The sequence below is a fragment of the Exophiala bonariae genome (assembly GCF_035927105.1).
Source record: "Exophiala bonariae strain CCFEE 5792 chromosome Unknown scaffold_12, whole genome shotgun sequence".
Lineage (NCBI taxonomy): Eukaryota > Fungi > Ascomycota > Eurotiomycetes > Chaetothyriales > Herpotrichiellaceae > Exophiala > Exophiala bonariae.
The window spans coordinates 93,772-113,236 of NW_027042487.1; the positions used below are offsets into that span (position 1 = coordinate 93,772).

Genomic DNA, 19,465 nt, shown 5'->3' on the forward strand with positions numbered 1-19,465 from the left:
GACTGCGCACCCAGAACTCTTTCTTCCCACTGCAGTCCAGACGTATCCTTTCTCACGTTCTGAACGACGACTGACTGCTCTCATCCCATTCCTCCTCTCCACCCTTCGTCGAGATTCCTTCTCTTCGATCTGCAACTCTCTCAATGCTACAACCATAGAGCTATCCTGCTCCTTAGTCTCTATCCCCCACGTCGATGACCTGGGGAGTCGTCCCGCCTCGAAGATGCACAAGATCAGCAACTTCACCGGCCAGGCCCGTCATGGCTGGGAACGGATGACTCCAGCAGCGTTTGGCATGTCGAGATTTAATCAAGACATGTCCACGCCGCAACCATTGAGACGTCCACAGGGCTCTCCCGGTGTCGGTCCACCCTCTTCTGCTGATGCCTCTACACCTGTCAATCTCTCTTTCAACGTGCCCTTTGCCTCCAACCTTGCCGGTCCCGATCCTGAAGATGTCTTGCACTCGAGTCCAGGAGCCTTTCAACGATGGACTTTTCCTCCAAGTACCGCAGAAGAATTGCCGATACATAAGCTTCCTGTCCATGTCCAGAACGAGGAACGCCTTCGTTCCCTGTGCTCCTACATCAGTGAACAAAGTGGTGGCCGCATACAGGCAACTGTCACTTCCTCGGAGCCCAAGGCAGGGCCTGTACTTCACCGAAGATCCCAAGGACTAGTAACCAATGTCTGTATCTCCGGCGATGGGGATCTGGTTTACAAGATGCGATCAAAAGTTCTCAATGAGACCCCGATAATGATGGTGAGCTCATACTCTACTTCCGTGGGCCATCTGCTGACAGTTACAAGCGGTCCGCTATTGTGGACATTGATCCGGACCTGATTCTCGATGCCGTTGAGACCATGAACATTAGAACGAGCGTTCTCAGTCACATTGACCTATGCGCAAAGTATACCGGAACAGACATCTTCCTTCTCAAGCCTCGCAACGCCGAACCACTGTCCAGCGGAGCTTCATACGGGAGTTTTGTCGATAGTGGCCTCGATCAGCGCTATCGAGTCTGCATATTTGGTGACATGGAAAGTGTCGAACATGCCAAAACACGGGCCTTGATGATGATCGATCAAATTGTATGCCGACCTATTCTAATCTATGATACCAATGCTAATGTTTTTCACTTAGCTCAAACACAAGATTGATGTGATAAAGTTGGAGGTGACCATGCATACCCTGGTTTCCGGCCGCACTGGGAAGAACATCAAGCAAATCGAATCAGCAACCAAGACCGCGATATACTTTCCCCCTCCTTTCCCTGGGGTTTTTGGCTATGTCCCTCCACACGCGACTCGCCGGGCAGCCGACGAAATCTTCATCACTGGCGAAACGCAAGAGCGGATTAACCAGGCCAAGCAAAAGCTGAAAGAATTGGTCATGGGTATCAAACTATATTCAAAGGATGCCGTGGTCTCGGCAAGCAAGATTGACAACATTCTACTCGATCGACTGGACAAAGTTCGGAAGATCATGGAAACAAACGGTTCTCATGTTCTGTTCCCCCAGCTCGGCAGCCAGCGAGGGCTTGTTCGTGTTCAGGGCACTGAAGTTCTTCATGTGGAGAGGACGGTAAAGGAAATCATGGCTCTCGTGCGTAATATACTGCCGTTTTGACGCGATTGAGTGACGCTAATAGACGTGATATCTAGGCTGGTCAGTTTTTCAGTGCTTCATGGTGGATCATGACACCTGATCCACCACAGGCTGCTTCTTTCCGAGGCCCTTCCCCTGAGGAGATTCGAGTCATGCTTAGCGATATCTGCACCAATTCAGGTGCTGATTTGAGCTTCGAGAAATTCACCTTCACTCTTAATGGTTCTGATGATGCTGTAAAGGCCGCGATGATGGTTATCAATCAGATTCCTTTTGTCAAACAATCGCCATATCAGATGCGTGTGAAAATTGAGCTTGCCAATGAACACAAGGAATTCGTCAGTGGTAAAAAGAATGGCAAGATCAACAAAATCATGGGCCAAAGTAGGTTTCTTTAACCCAGTGGGTCTCAACCAAATGCTAAACACTGAGCAGGCAACGTCCAGATCATTTTCGACGGCTTCAACGAATATAACTTTTACATCGATGTCGTTGGGAGTCAGTATGAAGCTACCAAGAATGGACTTGATCTAGTCGAGCAGGAAATGCCAGCCTCGATTTCCTTCCATGTTCCCGACCAATATCACAAACGGATTATCGGTATTGGTGGTCAGCATATTCAACGCATCATGAAGAAATATTCCGTCTTTGTGAAATTCTCTAATGCAATGGATCGAGGTGGAATGGGCAAGGAAGATGATGATATCAAGGTTGACAACGTCATCTGCCGCACACCTGCCCGAAACGCGCAAAGCTTGGATCTGGTCAAGCAAGAGATTATGGACATGGTGGAGAAAGTCGTAAGCAACCCTGATATATTGATTGATTGATCGTCTGCTTATCATATCACTCGCCCTAGGACGCCGAGTTCGTCTCCGAGACTGTTGTTATCAATAGACTTTACCATCGTGAACTGATTGCCAGACTTTCCGAGATCGAAGACTTGGAGAAGAAGTGGAATTGTAAGATCGACTTTCCGAACACTGAGCAAGCGAGCGACATTGTCTCCATTTCCGGGCCAGAATACCAAGTTCCGCAGGCCGTCGATGCTTTCTTGGGAATGGTGCCTGAGAGTCACGAAATTGCTTTCCAGAAGTCTCCCGATTTGGAGACATTTTTTGGTGGTCCCGAATACTTCAATGACCTACGGCAAAAGTTGAGAAGCCAGTACGAGGTCGATGTACACGCGAATCCCCAGCTAAGCAGCCTGCCCAAGTCTGCCACGGCGTCGTTGGAACGTATTGTCGGGCCATTGGAAGGACGACTTGTCCTTACTTATACTCGGAACAATGCAGGTGGACTCAAGGATGCCATTGATTACCTCATCTCACAACTTGTTCCGCACGGACTTGATGCAACGACAGTCAAGGGGGCAATTCCACGCCCGAAATCGGACTCTTTCGAGGATTCTCTGCCTTTCTTCGACTCCAAGCTACTACAAAATGCTCCCTCCCTCCATTCGGATTCTCCAACGCGCACAAGCTTTGCTGATGGAGACACCCCGGTCTCTGAACGAGCGTCTTTGTTTGATAGGCTTCGCAAGCCTGGGAGCATTTCATCCTTCTCATCGTTCATGAGTCGAAAAAACCAGAACAATTCGCCTGGTACTTTTTTCAAGCATGCTTCCTCCAATGCCAGTAAAGCGTCCCTCATCTCGATGGAGAGTCGCGAGAGTGGATATCGCAACTTTTGGAACGACAGCGGTGTCAACCTCCCAGAAGAAGAGGTGGCCGGATCCTCTACTGGTGGTGCTTGGCCATCCAGGTTCCACGGTGAAAAGTTTCCATTTGGCACCAACAGTATTAGCGGTGCTGGAGACAGGACACCCAAGCATGAACCTCGGGCAAGTTTCGACTCTGGGAGACCACCCACGTCGCATTCTTTCTCCTCATATCCGGCCCCGATCGGGCCACATCACCATAGCCAGATCCATAACGGCAGTAATGGATCTGGCAACAATTTGAACCTTTCCTTACGCTAGAGTTTTGGTGAGGTCTATGTTAGCTGGAAACGACCGAATGATACCCTGATACCGATACGGAAATCATGATTATGGACTGCTCTTCCGTCCTGCAAGATACCCTTTTGATGCTCAAATGAAAAGTACAAGAAAAGAAAAGAAGATGGACTTGGGCACCGTGTTCCTCGAGGAGGAATTGAAAAAACGATTCTTGTTGGCTTGTTGTTTGGAATGAGTGATTGTGGATGTTGAGTCCGACACGTTGAACGATACTTACACTCTTTTACTATATTTTGTACGCGCTCTGGTTTCTGGAAGATACCCAACATTGCTCTGAATGCAGACAGACGCAGGTGGTTTTGGCTTTTCCTTGTTTTACACTGCTCTACAGAAGCCGTGACTTTTCGTCGATTGGTTTACTGAAAAGAATATGAGATATACCCCCAAGGATGATATTTAGAGCAATGGCATATTCGTTTACTTCTGTCACTATAAGCAAAGCAGTAGTGTTTCTGATTGTCGGTTCCTTAATTGGTCTGTAAGTCACTATGCTCACGCACGTGTTGTCAGCCACAGTCCAAAGTCGAGGTGTGGCTGAAAATCCTCACAGGGCAGGTTGTGGCTCAAAGTGGAAACAGGGCGCGACCACAGGCGCGTTCAGCCTGCGGGTGCCTTTCCAGTCTCTCATCAACAACAAATCTGTTTTCAACGACTCTTTCACCAGCCTCGACTGGCTCTAGCGAACAACAACTCTCCTAAAGCTACAATCACCCTATGCTCTGTCATGACCCTATACGCCCGCAAAGCACCCGTTCAAGATGCCCGATCTCAACGTCAAGATTGGGCAAACTATCGAAACCAATGATAAAAAGCAAGGCATAGTTCGGTATGTCGGACCGTTGCATATCGCTGCGGGCGAGTGGCTCGGCCTCGAACTTCCAGACAGCTCTGGGAAAAATGATGGCTCTGTGAAAGGAGAGCGTTATTTTCAGTGCACCTTCGGCCATGGTATCTTTGTCCGAAAGGAGTCGGCAGCTAAGATCCTACGACAGCAACCGCCACCTACTAAACCAGCTGGAACTCCTATGTCAAATGGAGTCGCGACCAAATCCCGACCTTCAAGTGTCGTCCCGGCCGATGTAGCAAGAAAGAGGCAGAGCCTCATGAGTGCAGGCTCTGGGTCGACAGTTGGATCGAGGTTGTCATTAAGGGTTTGTTTCTTTCTTTGTCCTTTATTCGACACTCCGCTTACGATCACATTTAACAGTCTCCCACAAAGTCCCCGACAAAGCCTGCCCCATCGTCTGTCAGCTCATCTACCTCGACACCACGAACCGGCACCCCCGCAACCACCGCAAGAACCTCTGACTCGAGTACGAAATCTCGCACTAGTACAACAGGTCGGCCCCTGATGGGCCCTCCCACGTCGACTTCTAGAACGAATGCGACAAGCACAAGCAGACAGTCCATTGGTGGTGCATTGAAGCCCACGGCAAATAAACCTGCCGCTCTTCCACCACGACAGTCCATGGCAGGTTCGAGATTATCGCTATCCGCCAAAGCTACACCCAAATTCGAGAAGAGTGACGCCCATTCCCCTATACAAAACAATCAACAGTCCCCACCTATTGAAGAAGAGAGAGATGCGAAGATTGAAGAAACCCATCCAGGCGAAGATGATGACATCCCATTAGAACCAACTACTAATAATGACATTATCTCACCTGTGCTGGCCACGCGCCCACACTCGGTCGCAGTCCCTCGAAACGTCTCCGTAAGTTCTAGTGCTGCTCATGAGGAACGTGCACGACAGGCTCAGGTCATAAAGCAGTTGGAGACCAAGATTCGGACATTGCAGAAACAGAGACAGGAAGATCAAGCTCAACTACAGAGTATCCAAGACCTCCAAAGCCAGACAACGAGATACGAAGGTATCATACAGACACTACAGAAGAAACTCAAGGCAAACCAACAGGAAATGGTCGAACTCAAGGCAAAATACGAAGATGCCGAAGCGCGTGCTTCCGAAGCGGCAGAACCTAGTGGTGAACACGAATCCGAGTTGGAACTTGCGACACTTGATAAAGAGATGGCTGAGGAGCGTGCTATCATGTTCGAGACTGAATTGGAAGCATTGAAATCAAAACATGAAGAGTTGGAGCTCGAGGTCGAAATAATGCGAGAAGAAAACCGGGAGTTGACGTCTGTTATGACTCCAGAAGAGAGAGCCGGTTCAGGCTGGCTCCAAATGGAACGCGAAACAGAAAGACTGAGACAGGCCTTGGTCATGCTTAGAGATATGTCTCACCAGAACGAGAGTGATCTAAAAAGCGAGATTAAAGAGTTGCAGCAGACTTTGGATGAATTGGAGCCGGTGACATCCAAATACGAAGATGCTGCGGCAAAACTTAGTCGAGCTGAAGAGACTAATACGCATTTACGAGAACAACTGGATGCACTTGAATCCAATGATGAGATTCTTGAGGCTATGGGGGCCGAACGAGATCAGAATCGACACACAATCGACAATCTCAAGCGCCAGGTCCAAGATCTTGAAGAACACATTCAAGTTACAGATGAGCTTGAGGCTTTTCATGTGGATGAGGAGAAGCGCTTGCATTATCAGTTGGATGAAAGTGAAGCACTCCTCAATGAGAGACATCGACAAGTAGTGGAGCAAGATAAGACAATTGAAGATCTAGAGTACACTCTGAACAAATTCAGAGATGTGGTGCAAGGATTACAGAACGACATTGACGAACTCCGGAGGTCTCGCGATATTAGTGAGCTTGAAGCTCATGAAATGAGCAGCAAATCAAGAGCAATGATGGATCTCAACCTCAAGCTTCAGAATTCTGCAGCTAAAACGCAGCTCAAAGCCATCGATTTGGAGCTTGGAAAAATGCGTGCAGAGCAAGCCAGTCTACATTTGGAGATTGTCCAGCTGTTCATCCCGGACACGTTTGAGTCAGATAAACAGCCAATTATTGCACTTCTCTGCTTTAAGAGAATCAAAGCAAAAGCTCTCCTGGTCAAAAACATTCTTGGTGAGAGAATTCGAGACCGGCCAGAGCTCGTTCAAGACGGGCTTTCGAAGGCCTTTGCTGTTATGGAACAGATGAACTTCATTGCCAATTCTTGTGACCGATTCGTGCAGCACATGTCATCCTGCTCCTCTGAAAGTTTCATGAGATTTAGCGGGGCGCCATTCGAACTGGAACCTGTCGAGCAATCAATGACAAGCTGGGTAGAAGCATTACGCCGTGATGAGCTCGCTCATGATGGCGCTGAACACGTCCATCGCATGGCAGGTATTTTGGTCGATATGGCTGAAAAACTCATCCCCGAAAGCCAGGAGTCCAGGTCTACAGAATTGTTGGCATCGATGTCTATGGTCGAGTGCTACACTGACACCATTGGAAGCCAAGCTCAGATGTTGAGCAAAGCAGTACAAACCAGATTGGGATTACCAGAAAACGAAGACGACAACTCCGCTGTATTCGGCAAGAAAATGGATCAACTCGGCATCAAAGCAAGAACGATCAAATATGTGTCGAGTAAGATCATTCAGTCACTTGGCGATCTCCGAGCGAGATCCATGTCACCCGGTGAGGCGATCTGGGGCTTGTTTTCGGAAACTGAGAATCTTTCTGAACAACTATCCAGCCTTGTCCGAGAAATGAGTCAGACAATTATCGATGACTTGAACAAGCCTGACCATGAAGAAGAGCTCTCTTATACTACAGTGATGGAAAAGATGACCTGCGCCGTTATTGCCATGCTACCCAAGGCTGAAATGCAGACTTCTGCTTTCGAAGATGTGTTCAGCGTTCTGACCAAACAGCTTCAAACGCTCCAGTCTAAGGTGGACGACTTGTATAGCAGATCGGCTGATGTAAATAACGCCCTTGAGTTTGAGAGGCTGCCAGCACCATGGATCGCTCGGTCGAAAGAAGTCAAGACTCAGAAAATAGTGTCTCAAGATCTGCAAGAAGAAATGGCTCGGATGAAGTCACGAATCCAAGAGCAAACCATTAAAGTGAGCGAGAAAGATAGGCAACTTGAAGAACAGCAGGTCAAGATTGAGCTTCTGGAATCGAGAACCAAAGAAACCAAGGCCAAGGATGACGGAGTCAAAGCGATGAAGTCGGAGATTGAGACACTCCGCTCAGAGAAATCCAAAGCCGACGAGAGCTTGCAACAGCTCCAGGCTGATTATCAAACATTGCTGAAGAGTCAGGAGGATTCGAAGGTCGAGTTGGAGACCATCAAAAAGAGCAAGGTCGCGGATGGCCAGAGTCTCGCACTCGGGGTCGCAGACGAATCCCGATCGTTGCAAGTGAAGGCAGAGGCGGATCTATTGAGGGTCGAGCTTGCCAGCCTTGAAGCAGCTGTTCGATTCCTGAAATACGAAAATCATCGTCTACGGCTACCAATGACCGAAGCGGGAGTGACCGCCACGAGTTTTTCATGGCTTGACCCAGACAAGTTGAAGCCAGCCAAGGAAGCAACTCAAGTACTACAGCTACGGTCTGAATCCAAAGACATATTCCGTGAGCTGATCGACATGGCGAAGAAGGCCCAACCAGTGAAGCTGAAGCCAAAATCCGCGTCCGTCTCAAAGGCAACCGGCCAGCCATCGGCCTGGAGGCCGGAAGCCGAAACAACCCTCTTCCAGGTCCTCCGGCAGAAAGAAGACTTCGAACGCTGGAAGCAAGAAAGCACCGACGTGGTGAAGCGCGCGAGGCTGATTGGCCGGTCGCCTCATCATAAGCGCGATTTGCCAGCACAGGCGCAAAAGCCAGGACTGGGATTGGGACTTGCAGCTACTATGAAGCTACCTGTGTTGGAGGAGATTGACTTGGAGACCGAGTCTGCAGGGAATGGGGTGCGCATTGTGAAGCACTGAACATATAGTTCGGGAAAATTCTTGTGGTTCTTTCCAGCGACGGTCGATTTTGTCTACGCAGTGAATGTTGGGGCGGGCGCGAGCACGGGTAGCAGACGCAGATTATCTGGATATGTTTTAATTTGAGTTAGAGTGGTCCTTGCCATGCAGTGAGGTAGGGGTGCTTATTAGGCCTAGTTGGAGAGCAGATGCCAGACGGGAACTCGAGTTCTCTGGCGAGGCTCTGCACTTGGACAGCAAAGCAGATTACGAGTACTCCAAAGACATTCTATTTATCTGAGCTCTTTATTACCCCTCTCCTTGTATCCAGGGTACCTGGCGATCTCAACTCGGGGCCTTGTTGCGAGATTTCTACCCAAGTACCTAGTAGGCAACGGGGATCAGCGTCTAAATGAATTTTAATTTTTGATCCATCATCTAACTACTCGTAGCATTCTGATGGCCCTGTGCGGTCTTGCGAGATACTCCAGCGAGCCCATCGTATAGAGGGATCTAACGGTGGACGCCTATGAGTGAGGTCTGATGTGTGTCTAATCATCAAGTACTGATGAATATATGCAATATATGCTACGACCTGTGTGGATCTTATTCTGGTGCGCCGGGAAAGCCAGGGCCTGAGAGGTAATTCGCATGGCCTATCGGCACCTCCTCCCAATACTCGGTAAGAACTACCTTGAGCTTCCGTCATTATTATCATTGACACTGAGCCACAAATTACACCGAGGGAAGTGTAATCATCAATAATAATACGTGTTGCCTCTTGGACCTCAAATAGGAAGGAGACTTCATCCCATTCTAGGACCCAGGGGAATTATTATCGACGTTCTGGTGGGTGGTGATTTTCCACCCCTGCTTTAGTTTGGTTGACTTTGGTTAGATGTTGGGTCTTCGACGTCATAAAATGTCCGAGAGTGGTGCTTGGAAGGAATGCGTGGGATTCGGTTCAAATTTGAGATATGTATCAGATGTTGGAGACGATGGACATGAACACGAACACGCATGTAGAGAGGCGTATCTCTTTGGGACGGATATGACTGGTGGTCATCTCGAGCTTTACCTGTTGGTGACAATAATGATGTGAACTTGAACTTGAAGTGCAGTGACAGTTGGACGGATTGCCAAGGCCAGCACTGCCACAATTCCTGCATTAGCGGCGCGTTTGGAAGCCGGGATGATGGAGCTTTAGGCGGGTACAGAGGGGAGGTGACAGGGGGGACATGTGGAAGGTTTACAGACTTTGTTGCCCAAACACTGGAAGCTTGCTTTCCTTGTTCGCCAGGCATGAGAGACGGAGTGTCAGTTGTGGTCGTGGTTGGGGGGACTCTTCAGCAGTGCTACAGCACCACTCATCTGCCCATCTTCTAGGTGATCTCTGGGTGATCTCTAGGTAATCTCTAGGCGTCACGTCCATAACCAAACTAAAAGCGTATCCGCAATTGCCGCTCGATCTTCCAGGCTTCTTTCAAAACTCTATCACAACACTCAACTCCATCCGAGTCTGCTGCGCACCTTTGCCAGGAAAGTATAACGCCTCTCCTGGAGGATCTTGATACCTATCAGAATCCATCACTATTCGGTACTTGAAAAGTGAAGCTCCCAGAAGTTGTTGCCAAGCAACTTGGCGAGCAGCTCCATTCCCTCCGTCACTGGCTGCTGTGTGCTCAGGCCTCTCTTCTCTACCTTGAACCTCGGGGCACCTGAGCTTTCTCTTGCGGACCTGATTTCATTTCAACACCCGCACCACTGCGCACTTACTACTACTGTTTGTGTCCGTGTCTAAACATCACTAACTCGACATCATCACTCACACCCCAAGTCTTATTTCCTCTCCCTTCTTGCATCCATGCTCTGGTCCATAACATATGGGTATGTATCCATCCCGATTTCCTTTGTCCCGCTTTCACATCTGTTGTCACCGTTGTACCTCTAACATACACTGCACTGCGTTCCGCCTTCTTCCCGCTCTCGTCCCACCCTTCAACTTGTATCTTTGCGGTATCTTTGCGCTGACTATGGCGGCGACGCCCAACGGTTTAGCTGCTAGTAATTTTCGCAAGAAGTTGAATCAGACTGCGAACGAAATCATGCCTTCCGAGCACACCGGTCTCAATGGCGACGCCGAACCCAACGAGCGCACCAACCTTCTCTCGAGATATGCCAGTACCGACAGCGGCACTCCTTACTACAAGCATGACAATCCCGCCATAAGATACCCCTTCCTCATCGCACATACCACCTGGGAGGTTCTCAAGACCAACTATGTCAACGTCCTACTTGTCTTTGTGCCTTTGGGTATCATCTCAGGAATCCTTGAGTGGAACCCCGTCGTTCAATTCGTCCTGAACTTCATCGCTATCATCCCACTCGCCTCACTATTGGCCTTCGCTACCGAAGAACTTGCTGTACCACTTGGACAAACCTTGGGAGGATTGCTCAATGCCACTTTTGGAAACGCCGTGGAACTCATTGTATGTTACCCGTCCTTACGGAACCACCTCCCCGGGTCAAGAAATCCCACTGACAACTCCCATCCAGGTGAGCATCATCGCTCTTCAAGCCAATGAAATCCGCATCGTTCAAGCTAGTATGCTCGGTAGCATCTTGTCCAACATCCTGCTCGTTCTGGGTTGCTGCTTTTTGGCGGGTGGTCTCCGATATCCAGAACAATCCTTCAACTCGACCGTCGCATCTACCATGTCGTCGCTCATGACGGTAGCCACCTCATCATTGATCATTCCTGCGACCCTTTATGCCGTCATGGCGGAGAATAAATCGCAAGAAGATAACATCATGATCCTGTCGCGAGGCACTTCCATCATCCTTTTGTTGATCTACGTGGCATATCTCTATTTCCAATTGAAGTCCCACGCCGACCTGTTTGACGATGCTGAGGCTCAAGAGCATGCCGGAGACGAGCCTGAACTTTTGGGTCCCTGGGCTGCTGGTGCCGCCTTGGTTGTAGTCACCCTGTTGGTGGCCATCTGCGCCGAGTACCTCGTTGACAGCATTCCTGCAATTGTGGAAAAGGCACACATCAGCAAGACCTTTATTGGTTTGATCCTGATTCCAATTGTCGGAAATGCGGCCGAGCATGTCACTGCAGTCATTGTGGCCTGGAAGAACAAGATGGACTTGGCAATCGGCGTGGCTATTGGCTCCAGTCTTCAGATTGCCTTGTTCGTTACTCCCTTCTTGGTGGTTCTCGGTTGGATCATGGACAAGCCAATGACCTTGCACTTCGAGACCTTCGAGACGGTTTCCTTCTTCCTGGCATCGCTCGTGGTTGTTCTTCTCATCCAAGATGGCAAATCCAATTATTTGGAAGGTCTACTTTGCCTGGGCATGTACATCATCATCGCTCTGGCTTTCTGGGTACTACCCGACAACCAAGAATCAGGCCTCAACCTCGGCCACAAGCTTTTCAGCGGACATGTGGCAAGCTGAATAGTGTAAGATGGAGAGGATGATTGTCGCACATCAAAAGTACATCCCCACACAGCTCCAGAAATATGCGGCAATGCAGACAAATCTCATTTGTACTCTTTTTTTCCCCAACGCATATATTGTTGGATTAAATCTCAGCCCTGGTAACCTTTCTGGAAGGGGAATGTGGAACAAAACGGCAGGGGGACATTTCCTTTACTACTCATTCCGGCGCTTGTCATTACTCTAAGCTTTTATTATGGGATTTCGTTGATGTTGATTTTGGCACTACTGTACTTCCTTAGATACCCCAGAGTGAATATTAGGAGGGTTGAAACCTGTAAAAGGTGTTTCTGGGCTACGCCGAAGCACACTGAGACACTTCTCCGTGCACTGTAGTCTTCTTCATCTCCTTGGCTTCAAGACCTAAAATCTTTCAGACGTCATCGACTTTATCTGAACTGTCACGTGACTATCTTGGCGTCAATTGCACGTTCCTTGACTCGACTTCTGAATATCTGCGGCCAGTGTATCAATTGATTGTTAAACATACTCACGCAATCACAATGCCACCACGGTTAAACCTCTTCACCGCCCGGTCTGTGGCGTTCAGAACCAGACCCTCCGTACCGCAAAAACCATTCGCCTCCACCCTTCTGCAACAACGAGCGGCAAGCGACAATGCCTCCTCCAAGCAACCGGCTACAACACCCGTCGACCCCGACTTCAAAGGTCCAAACACGGATCAATTACCACACGTGAGCGAGGAACAAGCTGCTTTGGACAAGTCGATGGGAAATACACCACCAGATATCAATCAGGGGACCCCAGTGCAAGAGGTGAGTCGGACCGATGGATATGAAGATCGAAAAACGGACCGGGGCGATCTCAGCTAACACCGGATGCTCTTTTTCCATAGATACTCCAACGCGACAAAGATGCACAAGACAAGGCGCCCGAGGTGCTGAAGCAGGCCATCAACAGTGACAAACAATCCAAATCCCCTTCAGGAACGAGATCATATTCTACCAGTGTCCGGAGATTGGCAGAGGTGGCCCAGGTCGACTTTATCGAGACTCAAGCCGTCGGACTGCCATATCCTGATGCCGGCCTTGGTCATAAATTCCCGCTACCGGACATGACGAATTGGAACAAGACCAACCATTTCAAACGTCGATATGACACGGTGTTGAACACGCTCACCAAGATGTTGATGAGGCATGGGAAGTTGAGCAGAGCACAATCGGTATGATATTTCTTGAGGCATTATCTTTGTTCTGGCAGTACAAGTTAGACTGACATCAGTTTGCCTCTCAACAGACCATGGACGACATTCTAACAATTCTCCGGACCGCACCGACGCCCCAGGGCAGCGCACTAGCAACCGACCGGGCTCTACTCACCACTTTCCCACGGGAAGCCCTCCCACTCTCACCGGTGGAATACCTGACCGCGGCGATCGACTCGGTGGCGCCGTTGATCAAGATCAAACAGCAAAAAGGTGTGCTGGGAGGTGGAGCGTCCATGCCGATCCCGCAACCACTGAGTCTCAAGCAGCGGCGGCGGACGGCGATCAAATGGATCTTGGCGTCGGCGGAAAACCGCAAGGAGTCAAAGTTGGCCGAGCGAGTGGCCAAAGAATTGATCAATGTCGTCGAGGGTAAGGGCGGCGCCTGGGACCGCAGAATGCTCGTCCACAAGGCCGGCATCAGTGCTAGAGCCAACACGAGGACCCGCAAGCGGCTATGAGAGTGAGTGGGATCCGGTGCGGAGGATACTCGCTCGCTGTCGCTGTCTCTGTCTCTGTCTGTATATACACATATTTCATGAAAAAGCTTTGGCTCTGTTGTACATTGGTGGGAGCCACACCAGGCCCGGTTCCTGTATCAACATATAATCCAGAAATGAACATCACAACCCCCGATTTGAATCTCTTTCTGAGCATGTGTAAAGTGTTCCTCGGGACAATGATTCCCACTACTTACCTATTTCGATAGGTATGACACCGACAAATGCCAAGATTATGGTCTGTTATATTTGAGTGAGTCGACTTTCTTGTCTTTCACCCTGTGTACTCAGCCTCGCTCACGCAGGTGTTGAGGGAGCCACAAGTTGATCTCAAATGCATGTCATGATAAGGATTTTTTGTGAGTTTTACAATATTTCCGCCTCAGATTTCGGTCTTATTCAACACAAAAGTGTTTCAACTAGCTCCCACCCCGGTATTGAGAGGCTATAGCCGCCAGTCGGCGCAGATACTCATCCATCATATGGGCTAGCGGGTTGCCAAACAAGCTTTTCTCGATGTCTTCCGACGGGACTTCCAGCGCCTCATAGCCACTTGTATCGTCTTCCGCGTCCGGATCGACGTCCTTCAGCACGATGCAATCACCACTGACTCGCAGTGCAGGCTCCGGATGGATGGCTGCACCGCTGTTCGGCTTGTGTTTCTCGTTGAAGCTCTTCTTGTCGAGGGTGTAGACGTCGATGAGGGTCTTGATGTACGCTTCTTGGGCCAGAGGCACCGGGTCATCGTCGTTGATGACCGCGATGAATTCACCGGACCCTGCTGGTGGAATCGGCTTGCTTGCCACCGGTGGACATCCGAACGTGATGCAGGAGACACTGCAGCCTGGAGTTTATTTTCCTATGTCAGTTGTTCTCAAATCTCGCCACAAACGGTTTGTCTGAATTGCTTACCTGCCACGGCCTTGTAGCATTCCGTGCCTGGCGAATTGCTTGCGGCCAGAAAAATCTGGGCAATGGCACCCCCAGCAGAGTGTCCCGTGAAGAGGATGGTGTTGATATCGGGCTGTTCGTTCCTCACATCTTTGATGGCTGCCACGATCGTGGGGTCCATCACGGACGCGACGTGAAGGAAACCTTTATGCCACTTCATCGTTCCATCCAAGAGCTTTCGATAGTTAGTGGACCATGATTATTCATCTTGTGAATCCCGGCGTTGGTGCCCACCTTCTTGGAGTAGGGAGATTCCGTCGGCTCACCGTTGAAGTTGAGCAACCAGTCATCTCGAGACTCACTGCCTTTAATGGCGACAACCAATAAACCATGGCCATTGTGGTTCTGAGAGGTTACGATTGTGGCTTTCGAGTCTCCTTGTGCCTCGAATATGATTCCTTCCGACATGGGGTATTTGTTGTAGACTTCCTTCGACAAGCGCGCGGCGGTCTGTACCAACTCCCAAGTCGACTCCGACCTTTTTGGTCGAAGAGGTCAATAAGCGTCTTAGGTGAATGCGTTCTATGCTCACCAGTGTGCTTTGCGATCCCGCTGTCGGCCTTCATTCATCTGCTTTTGCTTTTGTTCGAGCTTCAGGCGGTAAGGCTCCCAGCCAAGCTGATTCTTCTCTGCTGACAGTCAGTCGATGGTACAGCATCGTACGTCGAACCGCACGTACTATCTAGTGGAGCATCGGATAGGACCAGTGCCAGATGTCGAGTGGCCTCTGCAGAAGCTCGGGCGGATGCTGCGACATTGTCCGCCGATCGAACCGATTTCGAGGATCTCACTAGGGAAGCACCCGACTGCAAAACGAAGCTGACCCCATACTTGATTATGACTGGGGTATTGATGAAGCGATTGACATGGACCAGGCCAGACTCAATCTTCTCGATGATTTCGGATCGAGTTTCAGGAACCACGTCGGCCACAGAGGTCACAAGCAGCGGACTCATGGATTCCGTCTCCCACTCGTCCCATGGGTTTTCCTTCTCGCGATTCTGGACTTGATCGGTTGCCATGTTATGGGATTTGCTAGTGCTTGAGACTATCCTGGCAAGTCGTGGCCTGATGGAATCCTGAATGGAGTCGTTATCGCGACGAGGTTCAAAATAATACTTCTTCTATACTAACGCTCTCTGAGCACACTCCAGTCGAATCTGAACCTCGGTGCCTACTATATCCTGCCAAACAGTGCAACTTACCCTCGATGAGGCTGAAAAGCGTTTTGGCGGTGCCCCTCTTTAGGTCTGCGCCCCATCAAGCTGAACTTTACCTGCATGCATAGAAAGCCAGGGTTGGTGATTGGCCAATTATGACACATCACTTGCCCTTGTGTCGACTGCTGTACGATGCAAGGATGGTTGTTGGACGTGTTGTTGGCTGTCATTGCTGAAGACAGTTTCTTTCTCTGCAACTTGACGATTTATACTCGTGTTGATACTCTCAGGTTCCTCTCCCCAGCCCCTGTCTAGTTACAAGTGCATACACAGTCCACCAACTTTTCAGCTTCGATTTCCAAGGACCACAAGGCTGAACACTTCCCAAGGTTCGCTCAACTTTTTGTAAGGGGCATTATCTATTCCGCAAACATGGCCGATAAAGATGGAGTGAAAGTCCAGAACAATAAGGACTTGTTTTCGCAGCTGCTCAATTTGTACTGGAAGGCTGTCGCGAGAGAGGTGCAGAACATGATCTTATTCTACAATGAGTGCGGTGAACTTCTCAACGTGAATGCCAATGAACTTGATCCGAACGCCGAAATAGCTGGAGAAAATTTCAGGAAACTCTTCAGAATCTGGAGTGAGTGCTTCTTTTCTCTTGACATGACGAAAGGAAGGGGCTAATCGAAGGTATCTAGCCAATGTCCCCAATGGAACCACCAAGGTCGACTTTGAGCAGGTGCCGCTTTACAAAGAAGCACTCAGATTCGCAAAAGGTACTTAGAATCCTAGAATTCTCCGTGACATTAAACCTCTGCCACGGTCTAAATAAACGCAGACCATTACGATCTCCAGTCGCCCCAAGATCGATTTTCTCGATACCTTCTGCAATCATCGGGTAAGTTGCGTAGCTCTTGATACATCCCGGGCTCTAATCGACCCCAAAAGCTTTTCTCGATCTCGATGTCGTACATGAGCCAGCTCAGTTACTGTTTCCAAGCCATGAAGCCGGACTTCCAAATGGTAGGTAATGGTCTCACACATGGCAAAGCTCCACATTCTAGCTTCCGGTGTCAATTCTGAATGGTCTCAGTCGAACAAACGAAAACTTCCTCCAATAGCCTGCTTAACAGCTTGGGAGGACTGTGGAGAGGATTGGTCTGTAGCGAGTGCTCCTACCTCATCAGATCTCCTGTCTTCTACGAATGTGACAATGGCTGTCCGTAAGCAAGATCTCGTCGCATGCAGGTTGTGCTGATATCAAATGAACGTCTAGATTCTCTCCGGATCCCCCTCTGCTGATAGGAAGAACTATGCAAACTGGCCGCATAGTGATTGACCGCGCCGTTGCCCCCGAAGATGTTGTCAGGAGGCTCTGTTTGAGCTGCGCAGTGCAAGAAAGTCATCAAAACATCTGTGACGTCGACCACTTCTCAAGGAAGCGCCTGGAACCTCGCCAGGAGAAGAGTCAGTTGCTCTTCAAGTCTTTACTGCACGCCTGATACTGACGTTCAAAGACGTAAAAAGGTTTCGCGAGACAATAAGTCACGAAGAGGACAAGCGCCACCGCGCGCAGCAGGGCGAGAAGCCATCCACACGTCTTTTATTGAACTCTCTCGCCGGATCTCGAGCTTGGGATATAGGGCAAATCTCTTCCGCTCTCAAAAGCCTCGACACCACCGCCCTCTTCGAGGCTTACACTCAAACGCTCATCAAAAGCTCTCTTGGATCTACTCTGGATGAGGCCCTCGCTTTAGTGACCCCAGCAGGCTCCTTCCATTTGTCCCTGATGTTCGGTCCATTGATATTTGAGATGGGCGTCCCCGGGTAAGCTCCTGTTTGAGTTATGTTCCCTTTTTTAATAGCAGGCATCCAATACTGAGTGATGCAGAACCAGAGGAGTGCTCATCTCTCCAAGACCACTACCACAGCTTTGCTCCTCCACACAGGCAGTCTTGAGTCTTATAAATTCAGATCAGGATGCCGATTCAATTGCTGACATGCAAGAGTGCATGGACTTGTATTTGCACAAGAAAAGCCAAGATCTGAGAATCCTTAGGTCTCCACGGGACGTTCGCAGTCGGAGGATACTAGGAAGTGTGAAACGAGTTTACGGAGGGGCATTCTCCGGCTATTTTACCAACCCCGATCATCGTCGCCTCGAAAGTTCGGCCATCGATACATTGAGAGAACAGGCAGCTCTATGCACCTTCAGGGCCGGCAGCAGCACGAAAGGACGGCAGAAGAAGCTTTCACGCCTGGCGGACAAGGTCGTTCAAGCTTTGAAACCACAACTCGAACGTGAGGTGGGGGCACAATTGAATAGACTGGCGACACTGATGATGAGCAAGAGCACCAAGATGCAGTGGAATGTATTCAACAATTGCCAAATGTTTGTTGATCGCATGCTCAGAGGCAAGGACTTCGAATATACCTACCCGCGGTTTCCGAAACATTTAGACAACGCGAAATCACGCGTGTATCCAAGGTACCTGATCAGCTTTGGAGATGGCCTCGACGGCGCCATTGTCAATAGACAACAGTCCAACAGCTTCGTATCGACCTTCTGCAAGAACAAGAGGGACCAAGCCGACTTGATCGAATTCATCGTGTCTCAGTTTGAGAAACGACTCTTATCGGAAGAAGCAGCCTCATTGCCGGGATCGAAAATCCATGAGGTGGCCGAATACCTGAGGCCGTGGATGACATTGCTTCTAGAACCTTCGGCCCCGGACTCGCCAAACATGGCTCGTCTTAGCGACGCAACAGCGAATCTGCTGTGGGAGATGCCGCGAGACACGCTATCGATCCTGCAGACGCACATTTTTCGGCCGCCATCCAAGTACACGAATGCACGCTCCAAGGCTCTTGACCAGCTCGAATGGCTGGGAAACAGACTTCTGGTCCTGCGGATGCTCGACGAGTTTGCCTCTCTTGCAGGAGGTTTCGGCACTGCCCTCTTTGAGATGTTCCGCAACGACCAGGCCAGTGTCACGGGCGTGATAATCCCCAAGTCACGCGTGTTTGGCACCATCCGAGCGGACGAGAGGGTCAAGGTGATCGGCCCCCGATGGTTTTTGAGCTACTTCATCATAGACCCCAAGAACCCTCAGGTGGCTTGGCTCTTGGATTCTCCCAAGTCGGATCTGTTCTTCAAGGAGGTCAACCGCGCTCTCTCCAAGGGGTGGAATAAGATAGCCTGCGAGATGGGTGGACCAGAAGGCGACAGAAAACTCCTGTGGGCTTTGGTTGCGACTCTCGGTCCAGTGATCGAATTTTGGTCAGCTACCTTCCGCGGTGCCACGGCGACTTTCAAAGAAGATCTCGGGATCAGCATAATGCCACAACTGGGGATGGTCGGCGACGTCATCCGAATATTGCGATCCGTCACATTCGGGCTCATCAAGAAAAAGCTGTATGGCCAAGAAGATTGGCTGGCTTTTAACTTGGGCATGGGCATCAATGTCTTGCAGCAGAGTTTCAAAAAGACAAAGACAATTCGTGCTTGAAGGTATAATGATGCTTTTCGAGCATATCCCATCTGGGTGCCATTACTCGTCTGCTCTCTTCGCTGCAAACCAACGTCTCTCAGTTTTTGTCGTGGGGATGGCTTGGAGCTGCTGTCAAGGTCCAGATCTCAGTTCTTAAAAAATTGCAATAAA

The 19,465-nt window shown here is 49.7% G+C and overlaps 6 protein-coding genes across 6 annotated transcripts; 5 read left to right on the top strand and 1 right to left on the bottom strand.

Annotated features, from left to right (window-relative positions):
• Positions 1-223: 223 nt before the first annotated feature.
• On the top strand, positions 224-3,590 carry LTR84_002045 (uncharacterized protein; the record flags this gene model as incomplete). Its single annotated transcript, XM_064845659.1, has 6 exons — positions 224-763; positions 811-1,092; positions 1,145-1,606; positions 1,666-1,993; positions 2,045-2,409; positions 2,469-3,590. The coding sequence occupies 6 exons, from the start codon at positions 224-226 to the stop codon at positions 3,588-3,590; spliced, it is 3,099 nt and encodes a 1,032-aa protein (XP_064706513.1).
• A 797-nt stretch (positions 3,591-4,387) lies between these two features.
• On the top strand, positions 4,388-8,478 carry LTR84_002046 (uncharacterized protein; the record flags this gene model as incomplete). The annotated part of the gene is made up of 2 exons (XM_064845660.1): positions 4,388-4,780; positions 4,837-8,478. The coding sequence occupies 2 exons, from the start codon at positions 4,388-4,390 to the stop codon at positions 8,476-8,478; spliced, it is 4,035 nt and encodes a 1,344-aa protein (XP_064706514.1).
• A 2,012-nt stretch (positions 8,479-10,490) lies between these two features.
• LTR84_002047 (uncharacterized protein) lies at positions 10,491-11,922 on the top strand (the record flags this gene model as incomplete). The annotated part of the gene is made up of 2 exons (XM_064845661.1): positions 10,491-10,946; positions 11,014-11,922. 2 exons carry the CDS (start codon positions 10,491-10,493, stop codon positions 11,920-11,922), a joined length of 1,365 nt encoding a protein of 454 aa, XP_064706515.1.
• Positions 11,923-12,467: 545 nt separating this feature from the next.
• On the top strand, positions 12,468-13,650 carry LTR84_002048 (uncharacterized protein; the record flags this gene model as incomplete). Its single annotated transcript, XM_064845662.1, has 3 exons — positions 12,468-12,740; positions 12,821-13,147; positions 13,207-13,650. 3 exons carry the CDS (start codon positions 12,468-12,470, stop codon positions 13,648-13,650), a joined length of 1,044 nt encoding a protein of 347 aa, XP_064706516.1.
• A 458-nt stretch (positions 13,651-14,108) lies between these two features.
• LTR84_002049 (uncharacterized protein) lies at positions 14,109-15,662 on the bottom strand (the record flags this gene model as incomplete). Its single annotated transcript, XM_064845663.1, has 5 exons — positions 14,109-14,533; positions 14,602-14,815; positions 14,875-15,118; positions 15,173-15,269; positions 15,320-15,662. 5 exons carry the CDS (start codon positions 15,660-15,662, stop codon positions 14,109-14,111), a joined length of 1,323 nt encoding a protein of 440 aa, XP_064706517.1.
• Positions 15,663-16,232: 570 nt separating this feature from the next.
• LTR84_002050 (uncharacterized protein) lies at positions 16,233-19,312 on the top strand (the record flags this gene model as incomplete). The annotated part of the gene is made up of 8 exons (XM_064845664.1): positions 16,233-16,443; positions 16,502-16,579; positions 16,642-16,701; positions 16,752-16,826; positions 16,897-17,026; positions 17,080-17,270; positions 17,321-17,630; positions 17,695-19,312. 8 exons carry the CDS (start codon positions 16,233-16,235, stop codon positions 19,310-19,312), a joined length of 2,673 nt encoding a protein of 890 aa, XP_064706518.1.
• Between the last annotated feature and the right edge of the window lie 153 nt (positions 19,313-19,465).